General features: G+C 49.8%; 7 protein-coding genes across 7 annotated transcripts; 3 read left to right on the forward strand and 4 right to left on the reverse strand.

Annotated features, from left to right (window-relative positions):
- Positions 1–393: 393 nt before the first annotated feature.
- On the reverse strand, positions 394–1650 carry TrAtP1_006691 (uncharacterized protein; the record flags this gene model as incomplete). Its single annotated transcript, XM_014082465.2, has 4 exons — positions 394–586; positions 668–1075; positions 1139–1238; positions 1353–1650. The coding sequence occupies 4 exons, from the start codon at positions 1648–1650 to the stop codon at positions 394–396; spliced, it is 999 nt and encodes a 332-aa protein (XP_013937940.1).
- A 354-nt stretch (positions 1651–2004) lies between these two features.
- On the reverse strand, positions 2005–4147 carry TrAtP1_006692 (uncharacterized protein). Its single transcript, XM_066113228.1, has 2 exons — positions 3578–4147; positions 2005–3506 (listed from the first exon to the last, which is right to left on the reverse strand). The coding sequence occupies exons 1-2, from the start codon at positions 3771–3773 to the stop codon at positions 2335–2337; spliced, it is 1368 nt and encodes a 455-aa protein (XP_065969314.1). The 5' UTR covers positions 3774–4147; the 3' UTR covers positions 2005–2334.
- Positions 4148–4967: 820 nt separating this feature from the next.
- TrAtP1_006693 (uncharacterized protein) lies at positions 4968–5462 on the forward strand (the record flags this gene model as incomplete). The annotated part of the gene is made up of 1 exon (XM_066113229.1): positions 4968–5462. One exon carries the CDS (start codon positions 4968–4970, stop codon positions 5460–5462), a length of 495 nt encoding a protein of 164 aa, XP_065969315.1.
- Positions 5463–5592: 130 nt separating this feature from the next.
- Positions 5593–6654, forward strand: TrAtP1_006694 (uncharacterized protein; the record flags this gene model as incomplete). The annotated part of the gene is made up of 1 exon (XM_014082463.2): positions 5593–6654. The coding sequence occupies one exon, from the start codon at positions 5593–5595 to the stop codon at positions 6652–6654; it is 1062 nt and encodes a 353-aa protein (XP_013937938.2).
- An 866-nt stretch (positions 6655–7520) lies between these two features.
- On the forward strand, positions 7521–7862 carry TrAtP1_006695 (uncharacterized protein; the record flags this gene model as incomplete). The annotated part of the gene is made up of 1 exon (XM_014082462.1): positions 7521–7862. One exon carries the CDS (start codon positions 7521–7523, stop codon positions 7860–7862), a length of 342 nt encoding a protein of 113 aa, XP_013937937.1.
- Positions 7863–10138: 2276 nt separating this feature from the next.
- On the reverse strand, positions 10139–11371 carry TrAtP1_006696 (uncharacterized protein; the record flags this gene model as incomplete). The annotated part of the gene is made up of 1 exon (XM_066113230.1): positions 10139–11371. The coding sequence occupies one exon, from the start codon at positions 11369–11371 to the stop codon at positions 10139–10141; it is 1233 nt and encodes a 410-aa protein (XP_065969316.1).
- Positions 11372–11393: 22 nt separating this feature from the next.
- On the reverse strand, positions 11394–12539 carry TrAtP1_006697 (uncharacterized protein; the record flags this gene model as incomplete). Its single annotated transcript, XM_014082461.2, has 2 exons — positions 11394–11420; positions 11475–12539. The coding sequence occupies 2 exons, from the start codon at positions 12537–12539 to the stop codon at positions 11394–11396; spliced, it is 1092 nt and encodes a 363-aa protein (XP_013937936.2).
- Positions 12540–12576: the final 37 nt, after the last annotated feature.

Below are 12576 nucleotides of genomic sequence, written 5' to 3' on the forward strand. Positions count from 1 at the left end.
TTGAGAAACTGGCCAACCTGAGGCAGACGTTGAAGGGCCTCACCAAAGGTCGCAAATCGGAGGACGGACCTGCTTCAGTCGACGAGAAGCGAACGAGCTGGTCACTACATCTGATATACAAACTGATCCAATGCCAAGCTATAAACGCTGCAGACTCCTGGCTGCTAGATATCAGTCTTGTCTGGTGCCAAACAGGAAAGGGGATCGGTAAGAGCAGCGTGTCCTGAATCTTGGACAAAACAAAGTTCTCCATTGAGACAAAGCACTGCTTGTATATATATATACATATTGAGATAGAAGAAAATGCCAAAAGTCCTCTTACAAGTGCCAAAAAAACGAAAGCTTAACTCTTCTGTGCCATTTGATATCTATTCAGCATTCGTGTATTGCGAGTTAACCTGCCCTCCACGCCTTCACATTTCCGTCCTCTCCCGTCGTAAAGACAACCTGCTCATCGTCAAAGAAGCAAAACGAGCGCACAATCTCGCTGCCGTGTGCGCCAGGTAGGACAACTCTATTATCGTGATCGAGTGCCCAAGCGCTATCCGGCGTCTTGGCTAGGAAGACGAGCTCAAAGTTTTGTTTACTGTTTTCGTTTAATCATACAGGTTAGCTGCAATGCTCCTAAAGGACATCAAAGGGGGGGGGATAACAGAAAAAGACATACTCTTGCGCTCCCGCGCCCAGAATGGCACCGCTCCCATCCAACTTTGTCGTCACATTCGCCACATACTGACACCCAAGCACCTTCCTCAAGTCCCCGAAATGGCGCGTCGCACTCCCATCCGTGCGTTCCTCGGAAACGTCATACAGCGCAAACGTCTCGTCGTGCGACAGCGCAAAGACCTCGGTGGGCGTCAGGAACGCGGCGTCGTGGATCGAGGCGTTGTGGTTCAACGTCTGCACCGTCAGCTCGTCCTCGTCGGCAATGGTCGTGTCGTGGACGCTGACGAGGCCGTCGGTCGAGCCGGAGATGAGCAGCGTGGGCGAGGACGGGTGGAAGCCGAGAGAGGTCACGTCGTCGCTGTGGACTTCGGAGTAGGTTGCTTTGGGCGTGGGGGTGGAGCGGACGTCCCTGGGTTTTTGATGAGCTTTTGGTTTTATATAGACAAGTGAGAGACACCAGTGACGTTCTTACCAGAGGTGTATTGAGGCGACGTGGTTCTCCAGCTCTGTGCCGACGGCGATTGTTTGAGTGTTTGCGCTGCATGCCATTGACAAGATGGATGCCTCGGCCGCTGTGAGGATACCGTCAGCCAATAGATTCAGCACCCATCTCATCATCATCTTTTTGCCTTCATTCTCACTCTCACTCTCACTCATTCATTCTCTTCAACCCCTCATAAACTCACCCTGAAACTGCGCAACCCTCGCCCCCTGCCTCAAATCCCAAACCCCAACAGACCCATTCTCACCAGCCGTACAGACCAACGAACTCCCCGCGTCAAACACCCGCAGCGCCGCCACGTTGCCATGGCTCGTCTTGAGGCTCGAAACAGGCCCGGCTCCAAGGCGGGCTGGGTTGAACAGCGAGAGCGTCTGGTCCGAGGCGACGGTGGCGAGACCGGCTGCTGTGCGGTGCGCCTCGAGCACGTAGACGTCTTCTGGGCCGGAGAAGTGGTGCTGGTCGATGTTGGTGAGGGTATACATTTTTTGAGTCGTGATATAACGCGGTGATGTTCGGATGGTGGTATAAGACGAGAAGTAGGCAAGACCTCTTGGAGGTTATCGCTTCTGTGTGGCCCAAGTGCGGCTGTTTGAATGAAAGAATCTCAAAAGTATATCCAATAAAGCGACAAGATCAGTTGGTGCGTTACACTAAATTTCGATCCAGATCTAATGTTTAAATATAAAAGATCACGCAGAGCTAAATTGCCCATCAAACAGCTGTGTAAACTCTTTTTCACCCACCAGGACGCTAAATTTAGAACTAGCCTCGTTAACTAAATATCCTCACCCCTACAACTACTAGCACACATGTCACTCGGGCTTTCGATCAAGATTGAAAACGCATTGGAAATCACATTAATGTTACAGACATCTTTTCCGCTACATCTATCGTACACATGTAGTTTTATTCTAAACAATTCGATTCATCCGTCCAACATATGATAGGAGTGTCGCCAAAGCCAGCTTGGAAAAAGTAATTTTTATCTTCTTTTTCCTCAAAAATCAAAAAACCTCGCAAGACGTGCTCTTTCATAGCAGCTCTTTATATCAAACGCCATATAAAGCTCAACGCCAAAACTTTGATGAAACTTTGGAAAGATTTCATTCATTTTTAAAACCCAAGACCGATTATGTTATTTTATTGTCATCGCCGCATCTTTTCTTTCAGTCCTCGCCAGCCAAGCTCTCGCTCATAGAGCGTTCATTGACACTTCGAAACGCCCGCTTGCCGACTTCGTAGCTACTGATCATAATGGCACAAGCCGGTGCCACCTTCAGTGTGCGGGGGATCCAACCTCGCCATAGGCCAGAGATGCCCTCCGTCTGGAAAATGTGTAATAGTAGTCGCCCCATGTTCTGCTGCTCGGGTGCCAGTGCGCTTCCGGCTGCACGGCGCGAACTGTGCTTGTAGACTTGGGTGCGCGTTTTGCCCACGTCAAACGGCATGGTCATGATGGATGCAATAGCGCCCGAGGTAGCGCCAGCGGCGAAACTGTCAAGAAAAGTTTCCGTATGGCTCTCTCGGCTCTGAGATCGACGCCGGGCGGTTGTGCGGCTGAGCCCATCAATTGTGTCGCGGCTCATTGTCCTGCCCTGTCGTTCTTCGCGAATATCGGAAATCCTAGATCGGATAGACTCATATCCCCACCAGTAGAGGCCAGAAAAGGGCACATCTCTCCACAGAGTCAATGTCAGGCCTCGCCATAATGAGGTGTACCCTTGAGAGGCAACCATGGAGCGAATCCCGCTGAAAGCTTCAACCAGGTGGTTTGTGGTAGAAGCGCCAGACGCAGCCTGCATACGGGTGCGGACGAGCTCGATAGGGCCAACGGCGGTTGCTGCGAGAATTCGAGCGAAAGAGCCAGCGGCGAGGGGCGCATAATCTGTAGAGAGTTTTGAAAATGGGCTCATGGCGCTGAATCGCAGCCAATCGTATCCGGTGAAGTAAATGATATTGGCGGGAATTGTCATGGCGAGGGTAGGTGAGAGGCCTCTCCATAACGTCGTGAATCCTTCATTGCGGGCAATCTTTCGCAGACCATCGATGGTTGAGTGATATGTCTTCTTTTGGACTTCTTGCACTGCGCAGTCAGCGGCGGCGCCACTTCCGCCGGATATTGCGATGCCCTCGATTCTCGGCGCGGCGAGGCAGTAGTCTATGGCGCTCTCTGCGAAGAACACTTCGCGGCAGCACGCTGTGACGCCCAGTTCGGCAGTCTGCACGGGGGTGAGGTTGGCGGTTGTTCGCATGAGTCTCGAAAAGTCCACAACCGGAGCGGCGGTAGCGGAAGTCGGTTGCGATTGTAAGCGCACACGAACGACGTCTAGTGGAGTTACTAGGAGGGAATGAAGAGTTAATACGAGTTGCAGTCCAAGGCTTGTACCAGATGCCACAGAATTTACTCACCCAGCAATGAAGTCAAGAGACTGCCCGACATGGCCGACACCATCTTCTGGCCAGCTGTGATATCCGGAATGATGCTGCCTCCATCGCCATCGCCCGCGCCCGCAATCCTAGGAATGCCAGACATGCTGGCCTCGTCTCCGTCTATCCTGTCGTAGTTTTGGCCGTCTGAGCTGTGGACGATGGAGAGAGATCCCATGCCGCGCGGAGGGGCGTGAGCGAGGAGCCGAGCCCTCGGGCTCTCACGAATATCCGGATGCTGGAGGCTTGTGCGTAGCTCTCTCGGAGATGCTCGGACCGGGCCGAATTCGGTCAACGGATGTTTAGAGCTTGAAAGTCGGTGCGGTAGAGATTGCGCTTGATTGACGATGAGTCGATACGGATGGATGCTCAAAAGATGTATGAGGGAGGCAGAAATTGGTCATGGAAAGAGGAGAGAGAAAGAATATCGAGTAGTCATAGCTAGGAAGGTTATTTGGTTAGTAGATAGTGCTAGAAGCCGCTAGCCAAGGTGTAGCGCATGCAAGTGGTAGATATCGACGGCTCAGCGGCGTTCGTTGACGCAGCCCCGGTTTATTTTTTTTCGCAGCTTTTTCGGGCTCGCCTCCACGCCGCAGCCAGAGATGAATCTGCACCGCACCTGCTGCGTCTGCCAATCCCGCGCCGAGGCGAGGCACCGCCTGTAGCCGAATGATGTCACGCCGCGCTGTGATTGGCTGGGCTTTTGCCGTGGCGATTGATAATCAGCGATAAGATGAACGCCTCCAGTATGCGCATACCGGCAGTACTTTGTACTTGTCCATAGATCCATGGACCCTGCACGGCCGTTTTTCTCCAAAGGCCATTTTAGGGCGCTGTTCTGATCCAGCAGCACAGCCTTTGGCGATTGCTCGTGCTAATCTCGATGTATGCCAGAGACACTCGACTGTCTAGATCCAGCTTATCCGCTTACAGAACCTCTTTAGAGCCTCTTTGTCTTCTTCATCTTTATCCACTAGCATTAGTTGGGCCTAGCTGTGTTCAAGCATACATGCACGCTGCACGGCGTCTTAGTAATCGACGCCTGTCTCAGCTACTGGCCGATCGAGTCACTTTCCCAGCGCTGAGTCTTGACCGATTCATTGCATGCTGTACTCTGACATTTGTAAGGCACACTGTATAAAAAATCCATATACATGCAGTATTAAACCATCTTTATCCATCCACTATCATCTTGCTTTCTCGTCCTATTTGTCCTCTGCTTTTCAAATCATATCTAGTGTCCAACTCCCTATAATCATCATGTCTTTGTAAATCAAATCAAGCGGCCGTAATACCCATCAATTCCCCGCGCTCGGCCATATCGGACACGCGTCTACGATTCGTATCTGCCAACCACTCACCAGCCACAGCCATGGCCTCAGAAACCCGAGAGTCCAGTTCGGAGCTGGAATCCTTCCGGCAAAAATGGATTTCCGACTTGCGATCTAGAAGAGAGTCCATTGGGTCAGCCTCTCATCAGGCTGAGGCGTCGTATGTGGCCTCCACCGCCGCGCCGGCCGCTACTTCACAGCAAACAAGGCCATCAGGGCCCTTTTCAGGGCCAGGAACCGGCAAAAGAAATTTGCCAGTCATTGACGATGACGAGTACTATCTACACGCGCAATCGTTCGACGGCCCTCCTCCAACATCTGCCACGGGCCATCTGCTCTCGGATGCTCCCGGAAAAGGTGCTGAGAAGCCGCTCATCTCGGCTCTAGATCACTATGAGGAAGCCATGGAAAAGGAGGCGCAGGGCAACATGGGAGAAAGCCTGCGGCTATATAGAAAGGCTTATAGAGTAAGTTTGTCTTTTTTATGCCATTTACTTTTTTTCTTCCAAAGATGTAAAAACGCATCCTTGTCATGATATACTAACTCCTCCTTTGCTAGCTAGACAATAGAATAGATCAGACATATCGTGAGAAGCACTTCCCAGGGGGGCTTCGCTGCCACGAAAGCCCCCACAACAGGGCCTGCAGCATCCTCTGCACGGAAACATGCCGAGTCTGATCAGGGGGGAGCCCAAACCGCTGACCCTGGAAGAGCTCATCGCCAGCTTCTCAACCCTGAAGATCGAGCCAGCGCCCCCGGAAATTGAAAACACCCCGCCACCTCCATGCCCAATCGCCAATCTGCCAGATGAACTGCTCGTCCCCATCCTTCAGGACGTTGCCGTCGCGGATGTCGGCGACTTTGCACGTCTGAGTCTCGTGTGCAAGCATTTCGCCTTTCTCGTCGCCACCGAGCAGCGTCCCTGGAAACGCGTCTGCCTGGGCAGTGAGTTCGGCTTCACCTCCATGCCTCGCCACTGGCAAAAGAGCATCGAGTGGGAAGATCTCGAGATTCAGGAGGAGGCAGACGAAGATGGTCTCCTCATCAGCATGCGAGAGCTTGAGGAGCGGCGCCTTGCCGACGCAGTGTCCTTCACCCTGTCCCTCCACGATCCGGACGTCTATCCTTCGTGGAAACACATGTTCCGAAATCGTCCTCGTATCCGCTTCAACGGATGCTACATCAGTACCGTCAACTACGTGCGCAGCGGCCAGGCCTCCACAAATCAGTCCACCTGGGGCGGAGCTCCCGTCCTCATCGTCACATACTATCGCTACCTACGGTTTTTCCGTGACGGCACCGTCATTAGTCTTCTCACTACGGCGTCTCCAGTAGACGTTGTTCATCATCTAACCCCCGAGCTGCTCCTCTTACACCGCGAGGCCCCTCACTCTCATTTGCCATCCGCGGTAATGCATCAAGCCTACAAAGGTCGCTGGCGCCAATCCTCTGCTTTGGATCATCCCGACAACACGGATCCCCAGGACCAGGAATCAGATATATATGTGGAGACGGAGGGTGTCGGCACAAAGTACATGTACCGAATGGACCTGACGCTCCGGAGTGCAGGCAAGGGCACCAAGAACAACAAAATCGTCTGGAGAGGCTTCCACAGCTACAACAAGCTGACGGACGACTGGGCCGAGTTTCAGCTCAAAAACGACAAGCCCTTCTTTTTCAGCCGGGTTAAGAGTTATGGAATAGGAGAGCCGGCCAAGGAGCTCTAGAAAACTAGTGCTGCATAGATATCCACCCATGTCGAAGAGATAGGTCGGTAGTTGAAGCATGCAGAGTGCTTCAACTTGATTCGCGGGACTGCGAGCATAGACAGACCGCAGCATACATGTAGTCTAACCATTATGAAAGCGCACATATATACATAAACCCCTGAGAGGAAGATCAATAGTATCATCCGATTTACTAAAGCTTAACTCAGCTAGTAATGCTGTTTCTATCACAAATCTGAAATAAAATGCCTGCTGACCTAAACCACAACTCAATATCTCGCCACCAGCTGGCTGCAAGGGTCACGGCTGCTATTCCCTATCCCGTAGGTGCGAGCGATGATTATATGCTCGCTAAGCATATGGATACTATTTCGTACCTTTGTATGTAAGATAGGATGCTCGGGTTGGGCGATAGTCGCAGACGAGTGGTCCTTAACGCCCGTAATATACCATGCACGCTGTCAGGCGCTAGGCTTGTTCCAACATTGAAGCTTACACGGCATTCCTATTTCCACGCTACTAGCGCGGCCCGCCAAGTAGGTAAATATTGTTCCGCAAGCCTCACCTACTGCATTTGGTAACAACTATTGGAGTTGCGGTCTGTGTACACGAGAGAGCTTCAACAAGATGGAATTATCGTCTGCCTTACGAACACGTTGTAAGCGAGAGAGTGTCTTCATTAATCCACGAATGGATGCCGAGAAGATGAATTACTCTTGCGTCGTCCAGCAGATATAAAACCAGCCATGCGCGCTCTCTCTCCGTCTCTCCTCATCACAACAATCACTTTCAATCCTCAACAATCACAACAATCACTCACAACAACCGCTTAAATCCCCTCCCAAAAAAAAAAAAAAAAAGCAACCATGCAGTTCTCTACCCTCCCTCTTCTCGCGGCCCTCACCGCATCCGTCGCCTCTGCCTCACAGATGCAAATCAACTACTACAGCGATGTCTGCAGCTCATACGAGGGCCAAGTCGACGTCACCTGGGCCACCAACATCTACAACGGCAAGGACAACTGCTACAACTACCACTTTGGCAACTACGCAAACATTGCCAACTGCAACACCGGCGACGGCTGCAGATGCAACTTTTACAACTCGGACAACTGCCAAAACTACTCGGGATATACCGCCTCTGGCACCGGAAACTGCATTCCCGTTGCCAATGCCAGGTCTTTCGAATGCTGGTATGGCAGCAACTAAGGTTGTCCTTGCAAAACGTATGGAGTTGGGCATGGTTGAAGGACGGAGGTGTTGGTTGGGATGAACAGGCACCTAATCTAGGAGGAAGAATCAGCACAAAAAAGTTTGGTTATAATTTTGTATATAACAGGCAAGGTGAAGAGAAACTTACATGTACATATGTTTCGCTAAGAAATTTATAAACAACATTATTAGCAAAGGAGCTCTGGGTCATAATGCAGCGTGATCAGCCATCTTGTGTTAGCGCACATATACATATATATGCAATTTGAGGGTACACTCTCTTGACTTACTACTGAAGTATATGGACTCAAGCCAGCAATAGTTCATGTTGTATTATATAACAACGCGGCGAAAGCTTATATATATGGCACTGGTCCACATATCGACCTGGGTGAGATTCTTCACTCCACCCAAGACTAGTGCGGCCTATCGGTACTACCGACCTACTAACTTTAGAATAATTAGTTTACATCTATTTCCAAGATTGGCATTGCATCCCATATACATCAAAGAGCTTTAACAAAGAGGGAAGCTATTATCTATTTGTATCAACTGCTCAAGACTCGTGTTTGCATCTACGTAAATGTATGCATATGAAATGCTGACTTTAGTATTTATTGTAAACTCTATATTTCCATTATTGGAGTGTGGACGATATCTACCTAATATAGAGAGGGCCTCAATATTGACAAGAGTCATTATCTGTTTACGTTGTAAACACGAAGTCATCGCTTTCAACTGCAAATAGCATATGAGTTCAAATTATATGTAGTACTCTTCATACTGCCAAACGCTCTGAATTTTCTCTACGTCTCTGTCTCTCATACTTAAAATCACTTCACCCACCCATAAAAAAACCACCTCAATCTTTTGCCCAAAAAAAAAAAAAAAAACATCCGCGACCATGCACCTCACAATCGCCACCTTCATCACGGTCCTCACCGCATCACTCACCTCCGCCACGCAGATGCAAATCAACTACTACTGGGACACCTGATCTCCCTATGCTGCACAAGTCAATACAGACTGGGCAACTAATTATGGGTACGGACCAGATAACTGCTACAACTTTCAGTACGCAAACTATGCGAAATATTGCCGGCTGCTGGCAAGACGGTGGCTGCTTTTGCAATTTTTTCAACTCGCAGAGCTGTCGAGACTACTCGGGATATACTGCCTCCAGTGCCGGCGGTTGCATTCCGGTTGGCGGTGCTCAGTCTTTTGTGTGCTACTGGGGTACGACTTAAAGTCTTGGGCCGGTCATGATTTGACATTGGGTTAGGCGGAACTAGGGGGGAGAATCAGTATACAAGACATATATATGTGCTATTGTTGGCGGCATGTATATCACGGAAAGGTTCCTGTACATATCTCACCGATGAATTTATCAACGATATTCATACACATATACAACCACGTCCTTTTTCTACCCTTTTCTGGTCGATGTCTTGATTATCTCGTATAAACAACTGGAAATACAAGCGCATATCGCCATAACAGAAGAGTTGACAGTCCAGTAAAGTTTATAGCGTTTCGAAATATTTGTATTGCTCAGTTCGAAAGAGTCTTGGACCTCATCGGAATCCCATTAAACTCATATAGTGTAATCTCTCCTTAGAAAATAAAAAACCTACAAAAATGGTGACCTAGATACCGCCTACTTCCCCTTAACTTAATGCCATATATGCTGAGCTCCAGTAAGGATACAAAGAAAATGAAAGGAATGGTAACCTAGACGAAAAAATGACGTTGATAGCGTAAAAGATTCATCGCCATGGTATGGTACTCAAACGCCCGAGATAACGCAGCCAAGTTTTTTTAAAAAAAAAAGGGAAAATAAAAAAAGGGAAAATGAGTAGGCATATACAAAAGTACTAGTAGTATAGGAAATCGCTAGTTCGCTAATGGCACCACATCCTTAAAAAAAAAGGTGAGGATGAAATAATGATGTGCAAGGTGCGCTTGAGTAAGCGCATAGATATAATGGGGCATTTGCTTTTTCGAGAAAAGACTGTAGAAAAGGTTGGATCCAAGCAATGCTTCGCTTTTTGGGTATCGCATGAAAAACGCTTGCTAGAGTAATTTCGCTCGATTTTGCTGATAATGATAAGACGCTGTAAGAACGAGTGGATGATATCGCCATTTCTAATTGTGTAGCTCTTCGTTTGCTTTTCTTTGCTCTCTTTTTGTGGCAATGAACCAAATTCGTCCTTCTTACTAGTATATCCAGGAATAGAGTAGGTACGTCGTTCCGACAGAACCGCCCTTGGGGTTTATCGCACTCGTCTTCCGTCCAAAAACTTTGGTGGATCCGCGTTGTAGTAGCTCTCTTGGTATTGCACAGCTCTGCGTGCCTCATAAGCCGCTCGCTCTTCCTCATCCATGCTAAAAGCTTTCTTGAGCCAACCAAAGGCACTCTTCTTCTTCTTAAGCTGCTTATCCACAGTTTTGGTGGTTCGTGTGGTTCGTGTGGTTCGTACGCTTTGCGAGGTCCCGTCTTCATAGTTTGCGGAAGTAACCTTGCTCAAGCCGCTCAAAGCAGGCGGCGCCAATGAGGAATGGCCTTGGTGATAGGAAGAATGGCCATGTCCAACAGCAGTATGGGGTCTCTGCTGAAGTGGTGAATGTGGCGACGCTTGCACAGGGTGATAGTATCTTTGCCGATCCGAGCGCGGAGAGGGTACGACATTGAGTTGCGGAGGGGACATTGTCATGTTGCTGGAGCTTCCAGATGGATGGCGCCCATGGCTTTCCGCATCAGACTCATATGCTGAATCAAAGTGATGAGATCTCATAGTCTGCGGCGTGGTGGTACCGGGTGAAGCAGCGTATTTTTCCATGCCTCTAAGAGACCTTACCGGAATCTGAATATCACCTGGGGGCATCATCTTTTGGGATACACGGTCGCGGAGAGATGTCCTTCTCTGTACGACAGCACTCAAAGGCCGACTATCTGCAGGAGAGATCGGTGTAGAGGGAAAGGATGGAATCGTCGACTGTGATCCTGATCGAGCATTGTGGCCCGCCTCATCTTTGATAAGAGGCGAGGGCAACGGTGCAGGAGGCTGCGGGGTATAGGTTCGCGGCTGAAGAAGGAACACCGGCTCGTCTTCGTGGCCTATCTCTGTTTCCGGATCGCTGTCCTCGAATTTCATGGCCGACGAGTCTTGGCTGTCTTGGCGGAAGTGGATTTGCATTGTCTGTGGACTGGTGACACCAAAGGTACCTGCGGCAGACTGAGGGGTATATTGAGCACTTTGAGGACTATCGAAGCCGGATTTCTTAGTTGCCGTCTGAGGGCTGCCGAAGCCGAAAGTGTTCGAAGTATGACGAGAAGACTTGAACGGTGGAAGTAAGGGTAGGCCGCCAGGTAGAGGAAAATCAATAGTGCTGGTATCATCATCGATTATAGAGCTAGCCGGTCTATTTTCTGTAGAGCCACTGCGGACGCTATCTTGAGTACTGGATCTTCGACTATAATCCTCTGTTATAACATGGAGATCCATGGGTATAGATTCTTCAGGAATATTAGACATGGGGGGGTGCAATGCTCGCCTGGGAATTACATTAGCTACTGGAACCGACAGCGCTGATGGCGACGAAACTTACCCATGTCCGTCGGCTAGCTTCACCGGCCTTCTTTTCCATCTCAGATATTATGTTCATCAGCCGAATGATGAGACTGTTGATGTCCTGAGCACTATCGCTGATTTTCTCAAATGCAATAAGCCACCCTTCTGCATTGCCGCTCATGGCATCGAAAATGTCGTTAACGTCTGGCAGGCCCGATCGCCATGTGCCTTCAGCATTCTCATTCAACCAATTGATGAAGATGTTGCTGGTGTGTAGACCGGCTTCAATGTCGTCGTCCCATTGCTTCATTGACACATTGGTTCTTGCGAGGATGTGCTCAATCTTCTCGTTGCCTTGGAGTATTTCGGTCCGGAATTTGTGATCTTCTAGCAGCTGTTCGAACACGGTGGCGTTGGACATGGGAAGCATCAAATGGTCAATGCGCCTTTTCAGATCCGCCTCTACTTCCTCAAGATCTTCGATTGTGACTTCGAGAAACTCATCCACCTCGTCGATGTGACCTTGAAGAATGTTGACCACTTGTGTGTTATCATTGGCCATCCCGTTCAGCATCAAATACACACCAAACGAGATTTGAGCAACCAGCTTGCCCAGTTCATGTTGGGTCTGGCCAGGTCGGAGCCTCCACATGGCATCAAGGGCAGGCTCATCTTTGCCTTGGTCAAGCACAGCCTCTCTGCGTCCCTGGGCGTCCAGCGCCCTCAATTTAGGCTTCTCAACCGCAATACCGCTCATGACCTCATTTAACGATTCGGCGAACGCATCCTGTAAAGCAGGAATGGGGTGAATTGGAATCGCTGGTGGTGGTGGTGGTGGTGGCGGCGTCGAATCGGAATCATGCTCAATCTCGTCCACATCCACCTCAAGGTCATCGTCAGATTCGGAGTCTCGAGCATGTTGGTCATGTTCAGAGTATCGAGCAGAGCTCAAAGTGGTATTCATCGAAAGAGGCTCCTTGCTCTGATGATAGTCGGGGGAGAGCGGAGAGAGCGGAGACGACATGTTCTCAACTTCGGGCAGCAGGACAATACGAAGTCCGCCTTCGTTGAAGTCGAGCGGTGGCAGCTGGGTCGAAGTCATGGCGACGCAGATGCGATTCGATATAGACAGCGGAAAA

The sequence above is a fragment of the Trichoderma atroviride genome, chromosome 3 (assembly GCF_020647795.1).
Source record: "Trichoderma atroviride chromosome 3, complete sequence".
Taxonomy (NCBI): Eukaryota; Fungi; Ascomycota; class Sordariomycetes; order Hypocreales; family Hypocreaceae; genus Trichoderma; species Trichoderma atroviride.

Excerpts from the sequence above, each read along its gene's own strand:
- TrAtP1_006692 (XM_066113228.1), bottom strand. The coding sequence starts at position 3,773 with ATGGGATCTCTCTCCATCGTCCACAGCTCAGACGGCCAAAACTACGAC. Across the intron at positions 3,507-3,577 it reads TCTCTTGACTTCATTGCTGG|TAACTCCACTAGACGTCGTT; the intron begins GTGAGTAAATTC and ends ATTCCCTCCTAG.